Here is a 24969-nt window from a genome sequence, read left to right as displayed (position 1 = left end):
CTATACTGTTTTCAAGCCCAGCGATTAATTTTATGACTATTATTCTAAATTCACTTTCTGTTATATTATTTAAATCCTTTTTGATCAGCTCATTAGCTGTTGTTATTTCCTGGAGATTCTTCTGAGGGGAATTCTTCCGCTTGGTCATTTTGGATAGTCCCTGGCGTGGTGAGGACCTGCAGGGCACTTCCCCTGTGCTGTGGTGTATAACTGGAGTTGGTGGGCGGAGCCGCAGTCAGACCTGATGTCTGCCCCCAGCCCACCGCTGGGGCCACAGTCAGACTGGTGCGTGCCTTCTCTTCCCCTCTCCTAGGGGCGGGATTCACTGTGGGGTGGGGTGGCCTGTCTGGGCTACTTGCACACTGCCAGGCTTGTGATGCTGGGGATCTGGCGTCTTAGCTGGGGTGGGTAGGCAAGGTGCACAGGGGCAGGAGGGGCAGGCTTAGCTTGCTTCTCCTTAGGTGATCCACTTCAGGAGGGGCCCTGTGGCAGCAGGAGGGAGTCAGATCCGCTGCCGGAGGTTTGGCTCCGCAGAAGCGCAGAGTTGGGTGTTTGCGCGGAGCGAGCAAGTTCCCTGGCAGGAACTGGTTCTCTTTGGGATTTTGGCTGGGGGATGGGCGGGGAAGATGGCGCTGGCGAGCGCCTTTGTTCCCCACCAAACTGAGCTCTGTCGTCCCGGGGCTCAGCAGCTTTCCTTCCCTTTGTCCTCCAGCCTTCCCGCTTTCTGAGCAGAGCTGTTAACTTATGACCTCCCAGCCGCTAAGTCGCACTTGCTGTCGGAACACAGTCCGTCAGGCCCCTCCGCTCTTTGCAAGCCAGACTCGGGGGCTCTGCTTGGCCGGCGAGCCGCCCCTCCGCCCCGGCTCCCTCCCGCCAGTCCGTGGAGCGCGCACCGCCTCGCCGCCCTTCCTACCCTCTTCCGTGGGCCTCTCGTCTGCGCTTGGCTCCGGCGACTCCGTTCTGCTAATCCTCTGGTGGTTTTCTGGGTTATTTAGGCAGGTGTAGGTGGAATCTAAGTGATCAGCAGGACGCGCGGTGAGCCCAGCGTCCTCCTACGCCGCCATCTTCCCTCCCTCCGAGCCTTGCATTTTCTGACCATATGAGCTGGACCAGGTAAGTCTTTGCTGAGGTTGGTGTCTGCATCAATGAGGGAACAGTTCTCAAAGGTTTTTAGTGGTTCTCTTTTTTCTTTGTTATTGCAAGTGGATTTAGGAAAAATTCCCTGAAGTTGGGACAGGAGTCCTAAGTTGTTTTTCTTATCTCCCCACTATTGTTTTTTGGCAAGTGCCTGATTTCAAGCTTACATACTGGAATAGTTTATATCACTCTCTAGTCATTTGCAAAAGGAGTCTGGTGGTGTAGGGAAAAGAATATGGGCTCTGCAGTCATTCTGACATGGGATTGAATCCTACCTTTAGCACATAAGTAGACGTGTGACCATAGAAAAGTGATTTAACTCCTCTAAAAATCAAATTTTCTAATAAAAAATGACAGTAATAATTCTTCTCAGAGAAAACATAGTGATTAAATAGGACATGTGAAAACGACTTCCACTTAGTACGTACTCAGTATTACTCCTTTCCTCTCTCCCTCCCTCCCTTCCTTTCCTTTCTTCCTTAACGATGAATGTTACCTATTTCATCAATATGTTTGCAGTTGGCATCTGGGCTATCTACTGATCATATGTGGATGGGTGGGGTTTTTCTCCTTCCCCCTTCCTCCTGAGGAGGACACACGCCTGTCTAAATTAATAGATGATAGTGTCTTAATATATAGTAGATGCCTTCAAGATGAGAGATCTAGTGTGGAAGATCTGATTATTTTTCAGCTAACACACAAAAGGAAGACCATTACTTAGGCTCTTTTTTGCTGTTTCTTCTTCACTACTTGAGAACTAGATGAGGCTAATAAAACTTAAGGACTGACAAACCAGAATTTCAAACTCATAGACCTCAGCACCTGGAAGATTGTAAATGAGTGAAATGGGCTGAGTGTGAAAGAAACGGCAATAGTATTACAAGATCCATAGGACATGGCACCTTTATTTTGGCATGAAAATGCAATAGACAGTGAACACTGTGGTGGCGTGAAGCAAGAAGAGACCTTTTTTTAATGAATGAATGAATGAATTTTAATATGAAATTTATTGTCAGATTGGTTTCAATACAACACCCAGTGATCATCCCAACAGGTACCCTCCTCAGTGCCCATCACCTACTTACCCCTCCCTCCCACCCCCATCAGCCCTCAGTTTATTCTCATTTTTTAAGAGTCTCTTATGGTTTGGCTCCCTTCCTCTCTAACTCTTTTTTTTTCCCCTTCCCCTCCCCCATGGTCTTCTGTTAAGCAGAGACCTTTTAAAGGGAACAGCCACTACTCAGTCTGAGATAGTTATTGTTGTATAGGAATATGGGTTCTTGATTTCCAGATCTTCCCATTTTTCTTTTTAAAAACGTTTTTTAAAACGTGTATTCATTTTTGAGAGAGAGAGAGAGAGACAGAGCGTGAGTTGGGGAGGAGCAGAGAGAGAGGGAGACACAAAATCTGAAGCAGGCTCCAGGCTCTGAGCTGTCAGCACAGAGCCTAACGCAGGGCTCAAACTCAGGGACCAGACTGCGAGATCATGACCTGAGCCGAAGTCAGACGTTCAACCAACTGAGCCATCCAGGTGCCCCCAAATCTTCCCTTTTCAAGGGAACCCAGAAATATAAATATGTGAAAACCCTTGATTTCTTTAAGGATTTTATTTTTAAGTAATCTTTACACCCAACATGGGGCTCAAACTCACAACTCCTGGATCAAGAGTCACATACTCTACTGATTGAGCTAGCCAGGCACCCCTCTACTGATTGAGCTAGCCAGGCACCCAGTTTTAATTCCTGGCAATTAACCCAAAATTTAAGATAATACTCTGGGCCAACTACCAAAGACTGTGCCAGCAGTTTATGGTCTCTGAGCTGAAGGGACCATGGAGCTAGCTAGCTGTGCAGTCACTGGTAAGGGAAAGAAGATACTAGTCCAAAAGGGAAGACCAGAGAGAGGGAGAGAGAAAGCTAGAAAAACAGGACAGGGGAACAATCCTGAATCTTCAGCTCTCTGTGAATTCTGAAATGGATTGTAATGTATCCTAAGTAAAGGACTGTTTTATGGGTGAGTACTTGACCAACTTAAAATAAGATCCCCTGAAGCAAGCATAACCCCACATGGTGATGTATGTACCGCTGGGTTTACAAATATTTGTTTTTCAACAACCAAAGTTGTCCCTCTTACTTTTGCAAAAAACAGATTACTTCAGTTTTCCATGAAAATTATAACGCATCTATGTAAATAAGGGAGCAACAAAATTTTCTAAATGCTTTTATTTTTTTTTTGACACAAATATTTCTGCACCTCTTGAGCCCTTCTTGCTGATAAAAGAACTGGCAATACATTTGTTAATGATGCTTTCAAAATGTGCTTTGGTGTATAGAGGTAATAATGTACTTTTTAGGTATGTTAATAATAAATTAAGGTTATAGTGGCTGCCATATTAGAGAAAATAGTGAATGGGTTAGTCTTAGCAAAAAATTAGTTTTGCAAGTAGATAAGCTAAGGATATCAAAACTGAAAAAATTAGCTTCATACATTTTATTGTAAGTTTTTGATAAATAATATTCTATTATAGAATATAATACCTTACCCAGCACCTGACATGTAGTAGGGATGTTTGTTAAATGTTTGTTAAATTCTACTGCCTTTTAATACAGTAATTTTCTTCAGTACTAATTTCCCAGATACAGCTCCGATAAAAATAAAAATTTGTAAGAGATTGGGGGGGTTCCTTTATAAAATTATGTACTTCTAGAAAAAATGGCAGCAGCAAGAGAGAGAGAGAGAAAAGAAAGTGTGTTCTAAAAAGCGATTCCAACTCAGATTATTCAGAGATGACTACTTTGACCCTGTTTGTACTTATAGTCCCTGCTGACAATATACTGGCAACATCTTTGGCCTCATTCTTTTTCTCTACTTATTTTGGCTTTACAGAGATCAGGTCTCAAGTCATGGGAATTTCCATGACCTTCAGTTGCTGAACTTTTCCTTCCTTCTTTTGTTCTTGCCTGGCTCAGAAGGGCATGCCAGGTGATGCATGTTACTTTTTCAGAGCTGAAGAAAGGATCTGGCCTGTGGAATCAATAGAGAAAAGCTTGGTCTCAACAATCTCTTGGTTCTCAATGAACCTCTTGTCAGCCAGCTGAGAAGCCTCTTTATAAATGCGCTCTGATTAGCTGTTTTAGGTTCTTGTGGTTTGTAAATCTCCTTTCTCCCACAGAGATATTATTAGGACATAGCCAGGCTAGAAAGGCTGTGGGAAGCTTTGGAGGTAGGAGGATCCAGAAAGGATTGCAGTAAGAAGGGAATTCCGTTTGGTGAACTCCATAATCCAAAAGTAGCCCTGAGTTGATTCCATTTAGGAACCAAGGGTGGACTTTCTTGTTTGGTTCTTTGGCCCTTTAAGTTTCCCCATCTAGGACCAGGATATGAATCAGGAAAGAAATCAGCCTCAGGTGTGTCCTCTCATTTCTTTCTCGTCTAAACTTCAGCCTCCAGGCATCGCACTGTAGTTTTGGGCAGACTCTTGGGCTCTTCTGAATTTTTATCAGCTTTCTTTGATTCCCCATTAGGATTGCTATCATCAACTTTCTCTTCCTTTACTACTTTGGTTTCAATCATTTCCTTCTGCTGATTCTTGTTTGTAAAAGGGAAGGTCTTCACATACCTATAGGCATAAACATAAAATTAAAGTGAGACACTTCTATGTAACACATATGACAATAGATAACACTTTATCTGTGTTGGCACGTATTAGCACAGTATGCTGGTACCTTTATGTCAGATGCTAACATGTGCATTCTCAAATACATTGCATCCCTACCTTAGTGGATTCATTTAGATGAGACAGTAAATTTGCAGGCCACATTTAAGGCTGACCTCACAACCCTCCTACCAACAACAGAGAATTCCGAATCAAAATAAAGCATATACTTCCCCCCTAGATTTCAGTCTTTTCTTTTTATCTCTTGATTTTCAAAGGGACACCCATTGACCTGTTTCTAAAGGCTGGGTGACATGCATGTGCTGAAATAGTAGGAAAGATTGGGTGTTAGGGAGGAGAGGTGAGAAGAGGGAGAAAATTTACGATGTGAGAAGTCTACTGTCTCTGTTTTGACTGACGAAATGCTAACAACAACCCTGGAAAAAACACAAGATAGGAATGTGACAAACATTACAAGACTAACAATGTGCCAACAACCCCACCTTTTGATGTAGCAAACTGCGAGACCAGCTGCAGCAGCAAAGAAGAGGAGTGCAAGCACTAGCAGAGCCGTGGGGACACCTGGAGGAAACAGAGACATCGTTTGTGGGTCCTTTGCTTACACAGTGTTGTGTGCTGCTCTTCTAATGATTCTTTACACGCATGAAGACAACAGATAATGCAGGAGAAAAGCCTTCTCTGTGACCACAACGGAGCTACTTAGAATGTTGGGCCCACATCTGCTTCTTTGCTTCTTTTCCTATAGAATCCCAGGCCTTGCCTCTCAAGCTGTATTCTATAAATTGCAATATCATGGAGTCCATTTTCTCTCTGTGGCTGTGGGATGATAGGTTTGGAGCTAGTTAGGTGTAAACACTTCCTTTTAAATAGGAAGACAAACTTTCTAATCATAGGCATTTAAAGGCATATATATATATAAATATATATATATTAAACTCTGATATATTAATAGTGTCTTATTTTTAAAGTCTTTGAGTTTTAAAAGTGAAGCTACTTTATACTCATATACTATGATTTTTAGTTTAATCATTAAGGTTCTTTAGAGCCCTCAAGTTCTATGACTTTATGAAAGTTGAGTTTGCATTAAGGTTTTACTTGTATGGCCAATCTGGAGATAGCCTAGTTTTTTATGTATTTTCTGTTATACATAAACACACAAACACACACAAATATACTGCAAACACAGAAAGCTTTTACCTCCAAACCCAACAACTTCATTCTTGAATGCTGCTTTATTTTCAATGTAAGATTCTGTTTCTGTAGATATGGTGCTAGTTTCCACAAAAGCTTCTGTTACACAAATCAACTTTCTTTTCCGTCGAGAAGTGGAGGCCAAAGCAGAAGTAGGAGCAAGAGTAGGTGTAGTAGAGTAAGGTGCAACAGTAGATGAAGCCGAGTATGCACTGTCACTGGTGATCATTTCTGTTGTGTATGTTGCCTCATGAGTGTTGAATATGGGATCTTTGGTGGTGATAATTTCTGGAGAGCATGAGTTAATCCGAGTATCTGTTGGGGGAGGGAAAAATAAAGTAACAAGTAAGTATTGTAACACCTCCTAATGTTCTTCCTGCCTCTAGTCTTACTCCTTTCCAGTCCCCTTATACTGCAGCCAGAATGGTCTTAGAAAAATGCAAATCTAATCATATCACTTCCTTAGAATCCTTCAGTGACTGCCTCTACTCAGTGGCCCATAAGGCCCTTTGTGATCTGTCTCCTGCTGACATGGCTAGCCTTATCTGACCAGTGTGTCTCTCCTTCCTCTTGCCTACTCAGATTTCTTCAGTTTCTTTGATGTGCTTTCTCTCATATCCAAGCCTTGACCATGATGTTTTCTTCACCTGTAAGACTCTTTGTCCCCTCTTTACTTAGCTATTACTTACTCTTCAAGTCTCAGATTGAACATCTCTTTATTAGGCCGACTTGATGACTAGATTGGGTTCCGAGGCATATGTTTTTGTACCTCCTTATACTTCCCTTGTCAAGGTTCTCATTGCACTGCTCTACACTAGACTGAGCTCCTTGGAAGCAGGACCCCTGTCTTATCATTCCCTGTGCCTAGCACATAATACATGCTCAATAAATATTTGATGAATAAAGAAAGGAAAGAAAAGTGACAGGATGGAAGGAGTAGCTGGGGAGACTGAATATATACAGATGACACCACTTCAGGACAAAGATCTAAAACCAGCTTTCTCTGTGCTCTTCAAAATAAAAAAAAATTTTAAGGAGGGGAGCAGGGGCTGGATATAGGTTTATCTGTTTCCTATCTGTTGGCTCTGGTGGAGAGGAAACTCAACATCTTTGAGCAGCTAACTCTGAGTCAATCATGACACTTTATTTAGCAATTTTATTAAACTCTCATTTTATAGGGGGAAACTGAAGTTCAGTGAAATTAAATAACTTGCCCAAAGTCACATACCTAGTAAATGGCAGAGCCATATGATATATTATAATATGACATATTATAATATATAGTATAATATAATAGATATAATATGAGTTTGCATCTATTTCAAATTCCTACTTATTTCTGGCAGTGGGTACCATCAGCTGGAATGTTAGCTAGGAAGAAAAAGTTATTTCATTCATTTTTGAAAAATACCATAAATTACCAATCAAGGTCATTGATACTATTGATAAAACATTTTGACTACACACACATTCAGTCAGAATTTTATACTATTTATTATACTTATAAAATATCTCTATTGAAACACACATCATCCTTGACCTCTGCCTTGAACTTTTAGTTACATTTCTCATTCTTGAGCACATGCTAAGTTTTTCTTCAAAAAATGAAAAATTTTCAATATCAGGGAAAAAACATATGAGCACATTATATGTTGGGAACTGAAAATACAGATACAATTAGGTCTAGTTCCAGTTTCCAGGACAGAAGTATTTTGATAAAGAGATTCACAGAGGAGATGGCATTTGAGCAAGGTATGGAGGATTAATGTGTTTGTTCAACAAATATTTATTGAGTTCCAACTCTGTGCAAAACACTGTTCTAGGTGTCACGGTCATGATACAAAGAAAACAGAGTTCTTACTTTTAAGGGCCTTATATGCTAATGGAAGGATAAGTTTTTTTTTTTAAGCCAGAAATTTCAGAGTATGATAAATGTTAAGAAGAAAATTAAAGAGAATAAGGATTAAACTGGTAGGGGTGGGGGATGGGAGATAGATACTTTGAATTAAAAAAATTTTTTTTTAATTTGAATATAATTTATTGTCAAATTGGCTAACATACAGTGTGTACAGTGTGCTCTTGGTTTTGGGGGCAGATTCCCGTGATTCATCACTTACATACAATACCCATTGCTCATCCCAACAAGTGCCCTCCTCAATGCCCGTCACCCATTTTTCCCTCTCCCCCCACTCCCCCCCAATTAACCCTCAGTTTGTTCTCTGTATTTAAGAGTCTTTTATGGTTTGCCTCCCTCCCTCTTTGCTTTTAACTATTAAAAAAATCTTTTTTAATGTTTATTTTTGAGAGAGAGAGAGAGAGAGAGACAGAGCATGAGCTAGGGAGGAGGAGGGACAGTGAGAGCAGGAGACACAGAATCCAAAGCAAGCTCTAGGCTCTGAGCTGTCAGCACAGATCCTGACGTGGGGATTGAACTCACAAACTGTGAGATGATGACCTGAGCCGAAGTCAGATGCTTAATCGACTGAGCCACCAGGCATCCCAAGAAGATACTTTGAGTAGGATGATAGGAGAAAGTGAAGTGAGGCCTTCACTTAAGCTGAGGCCTAAATAATAAGAAGTAGCCAGTCATTGAAAATCGAGGGCAAAATCATTCCAAGAAAAGAGAACAGGAAGTTCAAGAGCCCAAAGCTGAATGAACTCAGTATGTTTGATGAATAAAAGGCCAGTATGTTTGGAACACAGCAGAAGCTCATCTAGTATGCAGGAAGGAATAGAATATTCCAGTCAATAGGAATAGCATGATCCAAGAATCCAGAAGTTTGAAAATGTAGTTACAGAAAAATGATAAGGAGTGCAGGGTGGCTGGAGAGTAGAGTGTATATATGATTGGTAGCATGAAAGACTGCAAGCAGATGAAACTGGGTAGATTGACTAGAGCCAGAGTATTGAGATTCGTAATTGCCTTGTTAAAGCATTTGGAATGTATTTTGTAGGAAATGGAATTTTCAACTGGGTCCACAAACCTCCCAACTGATATACAGGAGTTCTCATACATGCTCACTTTAATGCGTAAAAGGCTTCATAGTTTACATCATATTCTCAAATAGGAAGTCACCAAGGGCTACGGAGCAGAGGAGTAACATAATTATCAGTGGAGGTGTGTGGAGGATGAAATGCTATGGGGAGAGAGTACAATCCAGGAATAAGGAAGGAGATTATTGCAATTGCAAAGAAGTAGGGGAATCCAGAAGTATCTGGAATCCTAAAAGTTATATTTTAGAGATCTCCTAGGGAAAAGTGATTTTTTGAACCCTGGCTATAGGTTAGAATCATCTGGGGAGCTTTTAAAAAATATTGATGCCCAGAACCCATCCGGGGCCTGGTATATTATTGATGTGTAGTCATCACCATGGAAGGTGCTACATGGGAGTAGTGGCTCAAGATTTAAATCCTGGCTCTTTCCCTTATTGACTAGGATCATAGTAAAATATACTCTAAACATCAGTTATTTCTCCTGGAAAATAGAAACGATACCCTTCTGTCATTTTACTGAGGGTTAATGAGATAATAAATGTGTAGGGCCTGTCATAATTTATGAGCATGATAGACAGGATCTATCTAACAATTACTTTCCTTTGCCTCTCTGTTCATTAAATATAGCCAACAGGGCCACAGTGTGAGGGAGCAACAGCAGTCTGGTCCCATAATTCCTACTGGGTTGAGGACATACCTCAAACTATGAATATGATTTCTTTAGAATGTGCCAAGTGTACTGATGTTAAACACAGAGTGTAGTTGGAGTCCAAGAGGAAAGATAGGAGTAAAGGGTATGGGAAGGCTTCTTGAAGATGATGGCACTCGAGAATTGAATAAAGAGTAGCAGTTAACTAAATAGGAAGATGGGCATTGTGGTGGAGGGAACAGCATGAAACAGATGGTGCATGCAGAGCATTCAAAGCACCTTGATCTGGTCCCCCAAAGCTCGCAAAGATAGCAATAAAAAAGACAATTAGGATAAAGTGTAGGGTCAGGTTTAAGTTACTCTGATAGACCTCACAAGATAACCATAAAAAAGAAAGTTATAAAAACAAATGGCATATGTTTAGGATTAGCATTTGAATAAAGGTTAGATTATCTCTGATCCTCACAAAGATGGCAAACAAAAGCAGATGAACCTAATTTATTTCAAACTGATAGTATAACTTCACAGAGTTGTGAATTTTTCAAGTCCCTTTTGCACATACTTCATTGACAGTACACCCTTAGAGGGCTATATTCTGGGGACTAAAAGAAATGCAAAGAAATCTCAAATTTCACTCAATGGGTTCACTCAATAATGTTGGTTTTATAATTTTGAAACTATCATAGGATGAGAAAGTATAGTAATATTATTTATTGGGAACTGTGATTTTCTGTGTAAGAGAAAAATATAAGTGTAAAACAAAGTAAACTAAGAAAAAGCTTGACCTGTTATATTTGAGCTGGAAATATCAATACAAATTCATAATTTTTATTTTTTATTAAAATTTTTTTTAAATTTATTCATTTTTGAGAGACAAAGAGAGACAGAGCATGAGTGGGGGAGGGGCAGAGAGAAAGGGAGACACAGAATCAGAAGCAGGCTCCAGGCTCTGGGCTGTCAGCACAGAGCCCGACTCAGGGCTCTAACTCATGAACCACCGGATCATGACCTGAGCTGAAGTCAGATACTTAACTGACTGAGCCACCCAGGTGCCCCCAAATTCATAATGTTTAGATATAAGTCTGTATTTTTAGTGGATAGCTCTGTATATATATATATATAGAGAGAGAGAGAGAGAGAGAGAGAGAGAGAGCGAGCGAGAGAGCGCTATATATGTATAGAGCTATCCACTAAAAATACTGAAGAAGCAGTGAAAACTCCAGTAGTAATGAAAACTACTTGCATCCAGATCTTGGTTTCAAATTAACATTCTCCATTAAAAAGAACATGGCTTCTTAGAGAAATAAATGACTGGTTCCATATCAGGGGCAGAGAAAGTACAACGTAAGTGTGGGACATGCTATTATGTCAGAAAGCAAGGAATTACTCAAATATTAATGGAATAAAGAACACAAAAGTCAACTAGAAGGGGCTCCTACTCACCAAATTTGGGACAATTTGAGCATCAAAAAGAATAAAAGAATAATAATTGTAAAATTGATTACAACATATTGAACACACAGAATAAATAAAATATAATGTGTTCATAGTAGTATAAGAGGGGGGGAAGAAATGTGTGTGGGGGGCGGGGTTGGAGAAGAGAGAGATTCTTCTGCATCAAAGAATTCCAGTTAATAAATGTAAAAGGAAGATTAGAAACATCACCATTTTGTAACCCCACATGTAATAACTGATTCCAGTAAGAATAACCAATGGCTGCTTAAACTCTAGGTACTAGATAGTTGGGGTCAGAATATATGCATGTTCCAAAATATCCCATTATGGGTTACTTACTCATTGCAAGGGGAAAAGCATATCTTTATGAGTTCCTTTAGAGAGGTCTGGCAGTCACCATATTATTCAAATGACCAAAGTTAGCATATTAATAGTGGGACATACTGACATTAAGTTGGGATGTGATTTAAAGTGCACAATATCATCTATGAAATATTATTCTCAAAATGTTGAACAAGAGTCTAATCAAGCCTTTAGATCTAACTTTAAGCATACAGGAAATATAGGGGTTGGAAGTATGAGTTAAATGAAACCAGGAGGAAATACACAAATCCAAGTCCTCTTCCTCTGACTCCATTTTGTGAAGTCCAGAGGGCTGGGTATCATATCATCACACTGACAGCTGGGGGGAAGGCCAGGAAGTTGAAAGGCTAGGTCACTTGACAGGCATGGGCTGGCTATGAGATAAACAGGTTTGTGAACCACCAATTCCCCAACCAAAAGCGGTAGGCATAAGAAGCAGAAGAGAGAAGGAGGATGGTGAAACAAACAAAAAAAGCTTTATTCCACTTTTGACTCTGCCACCAACAGAACAAGCCAAACCTTCATTCTGAGCTATCATTTCATCCATGAAATGAGGGAAGAGGACAAAGCGTCTTTCAGGGCTCTTTCTAGGTCAAAGCCTCCTGATTCAGAGAACTGCTTGGATCCTATGTTGCCTTTGGGCAACATAATGTTGCTGGTGCACACTTATCTCTTGGATCTTAGAGAATGACTTTGGAATCTGCCCTTGTATATGACCACTCAGCTGTCTGACCTTTAGAAGGTCAGATTTATGAGTATGTGTGAAGTGTAATAAATCAGCAGAGAATAAGTATTTAGTGAAAGAAAAACTTTCTGGGAAGTTCCTTAGGTAGAGCACTTGGGATAGGTGGATATGGTCTCCAAGCAAAGTTAATAGGATGACTGTGTGACTATGAGCAAACCAATTCTATTTCCTAACTTCAACTCCTTCCTTCATAAAATGATCTTATTCTTAAAAATGTCAAGTGTAGTGAGGCCCCTGGGTGACTCAGTTAGTTAAGCATTTGACTCTTGATCCAGCTCAGGTCTTGATCTCAGGGTCATGAGTTCAAGCCCTGCACTGGGATCCATGCTGGGTGTGAAGCCTACTTAAAAAAAAAAAGAAAAAATGTAGCATCTGAATTTCCTCTCCTTTAAAGGAATGTAGGGTAAGGTAAAGAGCATGCTTTCAGAGTTAGACCTGTGTTAAAATCTTTGTTGTAAGTGAGAACGTAGACAAATATACTTATGTCTTTTGGGTTAAATTTTCTCCTCTGCAAAATGGGAGTGACAAAGTATACCTTATAAAGAGATTGTCAAGGTTCAGTATGATAACTCGATACATTGCTTTGTCTATAGTGAATATTTCCTTACCTTCTTCTTATTTATCTTATAAGATGGAGGAATGTGGGTAATGGAACCTGCTGGGTTGCCCTCTTCCTATGTTGCCATTTAGTCATATTTTCCCTAACTTTTTCCTCTGAGGGGCACATGACCAACTCTGGCCTGGTCCTACATAGAGGCAGTATTGGGAGTATTAAATGACCATCACCAAGATTCCTTCTGCTGCTACTCAGGGCTACTCAGACAGGTCATAGAGCTAGAGAAAACATGGAGAGGCTACAGATATGACTCACCAGATGAGTTGTAACAGTAGGCCAAGAACTTTTTGCTGAGTGAATTTCTCCAAACCAGGACACCCATCCCATTCTTCCCACACTTGGGGTTCGGGAGAATCCGAGGGATGACCAGAAACTTATCTGCAACCCATCCATAGCTATAACAGAATACACATTAGTTGAATGGATACATTTATCTCTACTGCTGAACAAGAACACAGAGCTGGAAGAGGTCCATCAGTATTGTGAATACAGTTGTTTCTCACCTGCAAGTCTCAAAGCCAGACCTCCATGCTGCTTCAATCTGGTCTTTGCTGGCCAAAGTTAGTCCCATCAGCCTACAGGCCTCCTGGGCTTCTGTGAAATTCAGCTGCTGGGTTGTCTTTTTGTTCACAAGGGTGACCCCTACAATTCTGCATGGTGCTGAGATGGAAAGTTCTGCAAAGGAATCACAGAGGTCCTCAATTTGCCGCTGTCCTTATTCCCAGCCTGTAAGCTATTCTTCCTAGCAAAGTATTATTGTCTTGTTAGAGCAGTGAGGTCCTTGTGGCTGGGATTGACGGTTAGCTATAACAGGCCAGACATTTCCCACAAGGAAATCCTGCTGGGTTAGGGTGGGTCTTTGCTCTGGTCCCAGCTGTACCTCTCATCAGATTTGAGTCTATCCTACACCACTACATTAAGGGGTTTTTTTTACATAGAGACTTGTTCTTTACATAGAGACTTTTGCCACCAGTTCCTTGAGTTGAGTCTAGGTGATACAGTTGCTGCAAACCTTTTTAGAGTCTATAAAATGAAAGGTCTGAGATTTTGAGAAAAATAGAATTCAGGGCTCTGGTTAATAGAATAGCTAACAATACACCAAACCAATATGGCTTGGGAACACCAGTATTTCTGAGATGGGCTGAAAAATGTTGCACTTGGTATAACACAATGTGAGCTTTCTCAGTCCCAGGTGTTCTCTGACCATTGGGGGGCAGGCTTACTCAGAAGTTCCTAAAGAAATCAGGCAGTAAACCTGGCATGACAGAGAAACTAAATAAAGTTGAGTTTTAGAGTCTGGCCTATGTCACTTGCTATCTCTGAGATCTTAGGCTAGTTATTTAATCTTTTTGAGCCTCAGTTTCCTTATTCATAAAATTGAGAGAGTAACAGTATCTATTGTATAGGGTAGTGACAGTTGAATGAATTAATTCAAATAAAAATGCTTAGCATAGTGCCTGTCACAAAGTAGGTGCTCAGTAAATCATAAGTAACATCATTATGTTATCTTCAAAGCTTTTTGGTTTTAGTTCTCTAATGACTGATCTCTCAAGGGAAGGTGAGGCGGTTGAATACATATGTTGTGAATATATTTTACTCAAAAATTCATGAATCCAAAAGTTCTTTAGATCACTTTCTTGGATCTGGGATTTATAGACCTGTATAAAATTGCAAAATTGTATTGCATTCAGGTGCATTATTCCTATTGGGCTTTGTCCACAAAAATCCATAAGAGGGCATTACAATCTTCCAAGAGGTTGCTTGTACACAGATCTGTGTGTTGGATACCCAGTCAAATGCTTTGATCACTTTCTAGGTTGGTATTTAAAATAAGTTTCTTGAAAACATAGAAGGAGCATTTCTAAGTCCTCCATGTGGCCTTGCTATGCTCTGGAGCAAGAAGCTAGAAGAGGTAATATGTATATGATACACAATATTTGTGGATGGCCATATTTGCTTCCAGACGTTGCCCTCACGATGAGAAACCAGAGAGTCAACACCCCAACATGAGTGTTAATGACAAAACAGCCTCTTATGACTATATGTACTAATACTAATACCTATAGCAATACTGATATTAATACTAATACTAGGGATACCTGGATGGCACTGACAGTGTGGAGCCTGCTTGGGATTCTCTTTCTCTCCCTCTCTCTCTCTGCCCCTCCCCTGCTCTCTCTCTTTCAAAATAAATAAATAAACTTTAAAAAATACTAATACTAATTCTAACATCTATCATCTGTTTATGCTACTCTGTGCCAAACCCTGTCTGCTTTAATAGAAAGTTGAGACTCAGGGAGACTAAGTAACTTTCCCAAACTCAAGGATATAAGCATGGATTTAGGACAGATTGGGTGCACAAACCCCACAAACTCTAAAAGCCCACTATTTTGCTTCCCACTGTGTTATGGAGGAGAAAATGAACACACACACACACACACACACACTCTACAATTAGAGCTAAACTCTCCAAACACACTATTTGTCCTGGAATTTGGCTTAGCCCATGAGCTTGCTATTGTTCAAATCTCATGGCTGTTTCTTTAGGAATACCTGCAGAGAAGGTTTATTAATTACACTAGAAAGTGGTATTGCTACTCTTCCATCATAACTCATTTTTACCTTAAAAGTTATTATTTAGAGTAATGAAGGACCTATTCTGGACAATGGACCTAGCTTTGATTATTCACCTGTTATTAATAGGCTCTGGGACTCTGGCAAGTTATTGTTCTCATTTGTAAGATGAAAATGGTTGGTTCTATCTTCTTCACAAAATTTTTGTCAGAATTAAGTTAGATAACTTGTGCCTAGCAGGGACTAGGTCCATAAGAGATAGTCAACAAATATTAGTTGTTTTTATGCTTTCCTAGTTTTTTTAAAGACAAAAGTAGGGAGTTGGAATCCAAGGGCTACTCCACTAACCTCTTCCTTAAGAATTTTTAGGAAACAGGCATAGTAGAAATACTGTATGTTTGGATCAGATAGAGTTGAATTCAAACCCAAGCTTTTTTTTTACCATCTATATGGCATTAGGAAGTCACTTGGCTTCATGAGCCTGTTTCATCTATAAAATGTCTACTTGAGAAGATTTTTTTAAGTTGATTTATTAATTTTGAGAGAGAAAGTGAGAGCACAAGAGTGGGGAGGGGCAGAGAGAGAGAGAGAGAGAGAGAGAGAGAGAGAGAGAGAATCCCAAACATGTTCCCTACTGTCCATGAAGATCTCAAAAAATGTAAGATCATGACCTGAGCCAAAATCAAAAGTCAGACGCTTAACCAACTGAGCCACCTAGGTGCCCCTTCTTGAGAAGATTAAATGAAATTTCATATATTACATACATAAAAGTTATATATAATATAAAATATGATATATATAATTTAATTTCCTTAGGAAATTTTTGACATCATTAAAGATAGTCCAGAGTGCAATGGAATTATTGTTAAAGAACAATTTCCAAAATATTTGAGTCATGGCAGCATTGTGGGGAAAAGTCTCCCAGGGGAATTTCAAAGAGGACCAAACTTATTTGAGAATAACAATTTTGGAATTTTGAAAAAAAAAATATTACTCTAGGCTCTCATAATAAATATAACAATATATAAATCAACTCAGGATATCTGATTCCTACATACTTTATATCACAGAGCCTATTCCAGCATAGGAACACACAACTTTCTTTTTAAAGTGCTCAAATTTTCATTTGCCTGGAGCTATAATAAGTGATTTGTGGTTACAATTTTTTTGCCTACATTGCAGAGTGAGGTTACCACTTAGGCATCTCAAAAGCCTGGAAATCCCTTAAAGCTATTCCTTTTTGGTAGGGAGATAATGACTAATTTTCAAACCTATATTTTCACATTTTTTCAGTTAATTTGCTATTTATTTCATATTAAAAGCATATGCATTCAATTGTAATACAGCAAAATTGAAATTAAAATAATTATATTGACACTTCAAAAAATATAAAACAGGTCAATATTTAGTGAAAGTTGGCCATTTTTTCCAGCTTTTAGTGCTTGCTTAAAATTCATTACAATCATGGTTTATTTCTTTAATGAAATACTTTTAAAAACAAATGATCTCTCCTCAATATTTTGTTTCAAAATATTCTCATTAAAAAGATTCGATAACCAAAAATAAAAGTCAAAATAACATAAAGGTAAATGTGAATCATTCTGGTGAAGTCAACAATATGGTAAAAACATTTCTGGCAGAGCAACACTATGAACTAGATCTGTGGATATTGAGGGTCCCCTACTCCCAGCAATCCATAGTTAAGAATTTGGTAGGCTTAGGACAGTTTGCAAGATCTTGCTTTCTTTGCCTCAGGTTGGAAATCTGGTAAGAAACCTACCTTCTACACGGAGAGAGCCATGGACCAGGAGCTTTGTTGTCCAGATGGAGGCAAGAAGCAACATCAGGCTGAAGCACTTGGCCATTATGCAAATCCCTTATGAGCCAGAGAAGCACCCTGGGTGGTCACTGGTAGTAATAGAAGCAGGCAATCACCAGTCTAGATGGAGTCTTCTGGAAATATATTGGAGCCCCACTGTTTCATTTCATAACTGAGACATCCGGATTTCCCTGCTTTCAAGCTTCTGACTTGTCAAGGTCACTGGGGGAAATGAGTGACGTCCCTTAAATGCCCAGGCTGTACTTTGTGGATTGCTTTCTGGAAAATTTAGCTAATGCTGACTCAGAAAACACACAAATGAGGAAGACAGATAGCACAGCATAAACTGCTAGAGGTTTCCCCAATTCCCATATTCCCTGCCATCCCCTACCTCCCCAACCAGCTCAGTTCTGACATGGTTCATTGTTATTACCTGTGGAGCCCATTCATTTATATACTCTTAGGAATGTCTGTCTCTAAAGGAGATTGAGCATGGACTGTGCTTCTTTTCCTCCCACAGTCAGTGATTTTTTTTTTTCTCCAGCTGCTTATCTTTGTGAAGGCGGCGGTTGTGGGGCAGGGGATGATGCAGAAGCTCATGAAAGCAAATGCACTCTTAAATACTGAGAACAGGGTGTATATGCCTATCTTTTCTCATACACCATGGCAAGTGATTCTTTCTTCAAAGAAACAAGACACACACAATTCATATTTAGAAAGCACAACTGGGGGACAATTCACAAAATTTTAGTCATTTTTCACTTTACAAAAGGATTTTTGAGGTTATAATAGTAATTACCACAAGCGTCCTTTATATAATAACTCTCTTTAATAGCTTCTCTTTTATTCTGGTAGACCAAAATTCAATTTAGAGTTCCCCTTTCTTGCTTGATGAATGTGAGGTTTATATGTACTGTGTATAAGTAGACTGCACTCTCTGTTTTCCCAGATGGATATTCAGTGGTTTGTCTTCCATGGGAATTATGGAATTCTGACTTGTGAATAATGCCTTGAGCAATGGTATATGAGTTTTCTTCAAAATGAATGTCATTTACAGGAGTTTTTGGATAATGATTTATTTTCTTACAAATGGTATTGGTCATAAAATTAGATATCCATACAGAAAATACCAGCAATGAAAGGAGAATCTGTTCTGCACGTAGGTGACTTGTAAGAGACCAGGGGATAGCCCTTAAATATCTCTAATATTTAAATATCTGTACACCTCATTACTTGGGTGAGCACAAGTCCCAAGGTATAGTTAACTTGGAAACATATGTGACTCTATCACCACGGAACTAGATAGACAAGGAGGAAGGAATCAGGTCTTTTTCATCATTATCCTTAAAACCTAGCACCATGCCCAAAGGAGAGGTAGCCTTCAAGCATTTTTCTAAAGTATTTCAAAAAGAAAGAAGGAAAGAAGACAGGAAGGGAAAAACAAACTGTAGAATGCAAGGATTTGGATGGGAGAAATAACTTATGAGAAAAGAAAAGAATGACCTAAATTTTGGAAACAAACTTCTAGAAGGGGAGTTATTAGATAAAGGGAGTCTGCATGATGGTGCTGGTGCTTAAGAATGAGTTTCTGAAAGAGGAAACAATCTTACTTTTTTGGATATCTATATTGAGAGAAGTTAAGCCACTATGGGAATGTGATTGAGAATGATTGATGGGAACTTGTTGCCTCTCTCGCTAAATGTGAGTATGCTCAATCTTCAGTTCTAGGCCTCTCACTCAAGGCAGGTTTCTGAAAAGTTAGTTGACAGGAGTGAAAAGCTAAACTGGAGAGCTATAAAGAAAATATTGCCAGTTAATTTCTCTTTATTGTTTTGAGGAACAGTGTCTAGGATATGGAAAAAGAACCAGCAGTACTGTCCTCTTCTAAAATAACAGCTCATGCTATAATCAAGGAGAATCAACAAAGAAAAATTTGTAGAATTAGAAGGGAAATTTGAAAAGTTAAATGAAAATGAAGAGAATAGCAATCAAATTGCAAAGGAGAGTAGGAAACAATATCCAGACCCATTTTCTTTTTTTTAATTTGTTTTTTAAATTCCAGTATAATGTACAATATTGTATTAGTTTCAGGTGTACAATATACTGATTCAACACTTCCATACATTACTCAGTGCTCATAATGATAAGTGTACTCTTAATCTCCATCACCTATTTCACCCACCTCCTCTTTATCCATTCATCTATTGATGGACACAGGCTGCTTCCATAATTTGGCTATTGTAAATAAGGCTGCAATAAACATAGGGATCCATACATCCTTTTGAATTAGTGTTTTTATAGTCTTTGGGTAAATAGTAGTGCAATTACTGGATTCTAGGGTAGTTCTAAAATTTTTAATTTTTTGAAGAACCTCCATACTGTCTTCCATAGTGGCTGTACCACTTTGTGTTCCCCCTAACAGTATGTGAGGATTTTTTTTTCTCCCCATCTTCACCAACACCTGTTTCTTGTGTTTTTGAGTTTAGCCATTCTGACAGTTGTGTAGTGATATCTCATTGTAGTTTTGATTTGCATTTCCCTGATGATGAGTGATGTTTAGCATCTTTTCATGTGTCTATTGGCCATCTGCATGTCTTTGGAGAAATTTCTGTTCATGTCTTCTATTTTTAAATTGGATTATTTGGGGTTTTTTGGTGTTAAGTTCTATCAGTTCTTTTGGTGTTAAGTTGTATCAGTTCTTTATATATTTTGGATACTAATCCTTTATTAGATCTGTCATTTGTAAATATCTTCTTCCATTTGGTAGGTTGCCTTTTTAGTTTTGTTAATTGTTTCCTTTGCTGTGTAGAAGCTTTTCATTTTGATGTAGTCCTGATAGTTTATTTTTGCTTTTGCCTCAGGAGACATATCTAGAAAAATGTGTACTGCCAATGTCAAAGAAATTATTACCTGTGTTCTCTTCCAGGATTTTTATCATTTCAGGTCTCATATTTAGGTCTTTAATCCATTTTGAGTTTATTTTTGCATATAGTGTAAGAAAGTGGTCCATTTTCATTCTTTAGCATGTAAGAGAGTGGTCCGTTTTCATTCTTTAGCATGTAGCTATCTACTTTCCCAACACCATTTATTGAAGACTGTCTTTTTCCCCTTTGCACATTCTTGCCTCCTTTGTCATAGATTAATTGACCATATAATTGTGGGTTTATTTCTGGATTCTCTGGTCTGTTCTACTGATCTAAGTGTCTCTTTTTGTGCCAGTACTATACTGTTTTGATTACTACAGCTTTGTAGGATATGGATTGTGATACTTCCAGTTTTGTTCTTCTTTTTCAAGATTGCTTTGGCTATTGGGGGTCTTTTGGGGTTCTATACAAATTTTAGGATTATTTGTTCTAGTTCTATGAGAAATGCTGTTGGTGTTTTGATAGGGGTTGCATTAAATCTGTAGATTGCTTTAGGTAATATGGACATTTTAACAATATTTGTTCTGTCAGTCCATGAACATGGAACATCTTTCTATTTCTTTGTGTTATCCTCAATTTCCTTCATCAATATTTTATGATTTTCAAACTACAATTCTTTCACTTCCTTGGTTATTCTTATTCCTAGGTGTTTTATTATTTTTGGTGCGATTGTAAATGGTACTGTTTTCTTAATTTCTCTTTCTGCTACTTCATTATTAGTGTATGGAAATGCAACAAATTTCTATCTGTTGTATCCTGCAACTTTAGTGAATTCATTTATTAGTTCTGGTAGTTTTTTGGTGGAGTCTTTAGGGTTTTCTATATATAGTATGTCATCTGCAAATAGTGAAAGGTTTACTTTTTCCTTTCTGATTTGGATGACTTTTATTTCTTGTTTTCTGATTGCTGTGGTTAGGATTTCCAGTACTGTGTTGACTAAAAGTGGTGAGAGAGGACATCCTCATCTTGTTCCTGATCTTGGGGGGGAAAGCTTTCAGTTTTTCACCATTGAGTATGATGTTAGCTGTGGGTTTTCATTAATGGGCTTTATTATGTTGAGGTACGTTCCCTCTAAACCTACTTTGTTGAGGGTTTTTATCAGGGATGGATGTTGTACTTTGTCAAATGCTTTTTTTTGCATCTACTGAAATCATTATATGGCTTGTATCCTTTCTTTTGTTGATGTGATGTATCACATTGATTCATTTGCAAATGTTGAGCCACCTTGCATCCTGGGAATAAATCCTACCTGATGGTGGTGAATGGTTTTGTTACTGTATTGTTGGATTTGGTTTGCTAATATTTTGTTGAGGATTTTTGCATTTATATTCATCAGAGATATTGGCCTGCAGTTCTCTTTTGTGTGTGTGTGGGTTTGGTATCAGGGTAATGCTGGCCTCATGGAATGAATTTGGAAGGTTTTCTTTCTCTCCTATATTTTTGAGTAGTTGGAGAAGAACAGATATTAACTCCACTTAAAATGTTTGGTAGAATTTTCCCTTAAAGCCATCTAGTCTTGGACTTCTGTTTGTTGGGAGTTTTTTGATTACTAATTCAATTTCAGTGCTGGTATTTGATCTGTTCAAATTGTCTATGTCTTCCTGCCTCAGTTTTGGTAGGTTATATGTTTCTAGGAATTTATCCATTTCTTCTAGTTTGTCCAATTAATTGGCATATAATTTTTCATAATATTCTCTTATAATCTTCTGTATTTCCGAGGTGTTGATTGTTATTTCTCTAATTTCTGCTTGCTTTTTTTTTTTTTTTTTTTTTTTTTTTTGAGTTCTCTTTCTCTTTTGATGACTCTGGCTACTGATTAATTTTGTTGATCTTTTCAGAGAACCACATCCTGGTTTCATTGATCTGTTCTATTTTTTTGTTGTTGTTGTTTTTGTTTTTTAGTCCCTATTTCATTTATTTCTTCTCTAATCTTTATTATTTCCTTCCTTATACTGGTTTTGGTTTTGTTTGTTCTTTTTTCTAGCTCCTTAGGTGTAAGGTTAGGCTGTTTGAGATTTTTCTTGCTTCTTGAAGTAGGTCTGTATTGCTATAAACTTCCCTCTTAGAACCACACTTGCTGCATCCCAAAGATTTTAGACCATTTTCATTTGTCTCCATGTATTTTTTTATTTCCTCTTTGATTTTTTAGTTGACCATTATTTAATTGTATGTTATTTAACCTCCATGTATTTGTGTTCTTTCCAGATTTTTTTCTTGTGGTTGATTTCTAGTTTGATATCATTGTGGTTGGAAAAGATGCACGGTATGACTTTAATCATTTTGAATTTGTTGAGAATCATTTTGTGACCTAACATGTAGTCTATTCTGGAGAATGTTCTATGTACACCTGAAAATAATGTGTATTCTGCTCTTTTAGAATGGAATATTCTGAATATATCTGTTAGATCCATTTGGGCCAATGTGGCATTCAAACCAACCCATTTTCTTATTCCCTAGATATGGCACATAAGAGTGCAAGGTATATTTAATCTGATACATGCAAATAAAAGTTCAAATACAGTAGAAATTTTGAAATATTGCATGAAAGATGGAAATACAGTACAACCCAGAGTACTAGACTGAGGGGTAATATCTAAATTTTGCTTTAAGTTCTTACACTGATTTTCTGTGTGAGTTTGAGCAAGTGACTTAAACTTCTCTGGGCCTCAGTTTTATCATCTGTCAAATAAGAGAGTTGAATTATCTGAACTTAAAAGTTACATAGCAATATAATTCTATGGTACCTGATATTATATGGATTAGTTGTTTTCTAAAATATGTAGATAAGCAAATAAATTAGTCAGTGTAGTCTAACTGCTATAACTAACCCCAAATCTCTGTGCCTTAGAAATTAAAAGTTCATTTGTCTTATGTCATAATCCAATGGCTGACAGTGGTGGTGGTGGTAGTGGTGGAGACTGTGTTGAGGAGATTTTGTACACACAGTTATTCAGAGATGTTGTAGCTCTACCATTATCTACTTACTACCTTGGAGCCCTCCCCCAAGATCTTCTTGGTTGAGCCAGCAATAAAGGAAGAAAGTGTGGAGAATTGTGCTGGAAATTACTCTAGGGACCAGGCCTGGAAGTAGCTGTATCACTTCCCATTGGCCAGAACTCTGTCCCATCTTCCCATCTAAGTGCAAGGGAGTCTGGAAAATATAATCTATCTGTGTGCCAAGGAACAAATGGAAAAGTGATCTGGTGAACACATAGCAGTTACCCTTCTTATCTACCTCATATAGGGTTTGCTATGCCTCCCACACATAGAATATAATCACTATTCTCAAGGGAACCAATGCAGAATTCTATCTAGCTCAAAGTCTTTGATTTCTGAATTATGCCCAGTCTTCCCTGTCAGGTTCACCTGTGGCACTTGGGGTTTGGTGACCTATGAGCTAAAAATGTTAGATTCTTCCCCCTAAATGTAATGATCAAGCAGGATCTGGATGACCTCACTAAAAAATATCCCATGTGTTCGTGAATTGGGAAAAAAACATTATCAAAAATCTGAGAGGATTGAACAGTAATAAAACTTTCCTACTATTTTACCAGACTGTAGGAAAAGAAAAAAAATGATATATATTAAAGAAAGATCAACCCAGGATCTGCAGAGAGTAAAAAGGAGACTGTACCAAGGGTGTAGATCCCACAGAAGAGACAAACCAAAAAAAAAAAAAGACTTTTAACTATAGAGATTAAACAGATAGTTACCAGAGGGGACATAAGTGGGGGGGATGGGTGAAACAGGTGAAGGGGACTATCTTGATGAACACCTGAGTAATAATATGGAACTGAATAACCACTGTATTGTACACCTGAAACTAATATAAAGTATGTTAACTACATTGGAAGTAAAATTTGCAAAAAATAATACAGAAAAAAGCTTACCTGAAACATTTTTTTTTAGTAAGTTTTACACCCAGTGTGGAGCCCAACATGGAACTTGAACTCACAACCCTGAGGTCAAGACCTGAGCTGAGATCCAGAGTTGGACACTTAACTGCATTAAACTATTCTATGTTTAAATTTTAAGGTCTTTCCAAAGATTTCAATATCTTCTGTAATATAAAAACCAGAATAATGTGAAGCTCTTTTTTTTTTCTGGCCTTAAGCACCCCAAGGATTTCACTTCAATTTTCCAGAACTTTTGTTAGTGGAATGTAGTAACTATTAAATAGACAATACAAAAAAAAATCTCATGTGTAAAGGAAAAGAATGGGAGATACAGGACTTCACCCTGGAATACTAATGAAGAGTCAGTATAAAAGCCACTATATTAATTTTCTATTGTCATGTAAGAAATTACTGTACACTTAGCAACTTAAAACAACACTTTTATACTATCTTAGAGTTCCACAGGTCAGAAGTTTGGGTGGGCTCAATTGGGTTCTCTGCACTGGGTCTCACAAGATTAAAATCAAGGTGTAGGTTGTGGTGTGCTCTTACCTGGAGGTCTTGGAGAAGAATCCACTTTCATGCTCATTCAGGTTGGTGGCAGAATTCATTTCCTTGATGATGTAGAAATGAGGTCCCTATTTGCTTGCTTGCTGTCAACTGGGGTCCATTCTTTGCTCAAGAAGCTGCCTGCTTTTCTTCTCATCTGACTTATTCCATTTTCAAAACAGCAATGACTCTTTGGGTTTTTCCCATACCTTTAATCTCTCTGACCTTCATGTCTACCATTAGCCAAAGAAAGCTCTCTGCTTTTAAGGGCTGATGTGATTACATTGGGCCCCCTGAGGTGATTTCCCTATTTTAAGGTCAACTTTACCATATTACATTACAGGAGTGATATTTCATATGCAAAGGTTTCAGGGATTGGGA

The 24969-nt window shown here is 38.4% G+C and overlaps 1 protein-coding gene and 1 long non-coding RNA gene across 3 annotated transcripts in view; one reads left to right on the top strand and one right to left on the bottom strand.

Moving 5' to 3' along the window:
- Positions 1-24969, top strand: part of LOC121018225 (uncharacterized) — a 190622-nt gene that overhangs the window by 22222 nt on the left and 143431 nt on the right. The window lies entirely within an intron of this gene.
- On the bottom strand, positions 3342-17462 carry LYVE1 (lymphatic vessel endothelial hyaluronan receptor 1). Its single transcript, XM_040456885.1, has 6 exons — positions 17181-17462; positions 13330-13501; positions 13082-13221; positions 6011-6319; positions 5296-5374; positions 3342-4756 (listed from the first exon to the last, which is right to left on the bottom strand). Exons 1-6 carry the CDS (start codon positions 17263-17265, stop codon positions 4570-4572), a joined length of 972 nt encoding a protein of 323 aa, XP_040312819.1. The 5' UTR covers positions 17266-17462; the 3' UTR covers positions 3342-4569.

The sequence above is a fragment of the Herpailurus yagouaroundi genome, unplaced genomic scaffold (assembly GCF_014898765.1).
Source record: "Herpailurus yagouaroundi ecotype Mexico unplaced genomic scaffold, PumYag 218, whole genome shotgun sequence".
In the NCBI taxonomy this organism is placed as follows: domain Eukaryota; kingdom Metazoa; phylum Chordata; class Mammalia; order Carnivora; family Felidae; genus Herpailurus; species Herpailurus yagouaroundi.
This window is presented reverse-complemented; position numbering and strand designations above follow the sequence as displayed.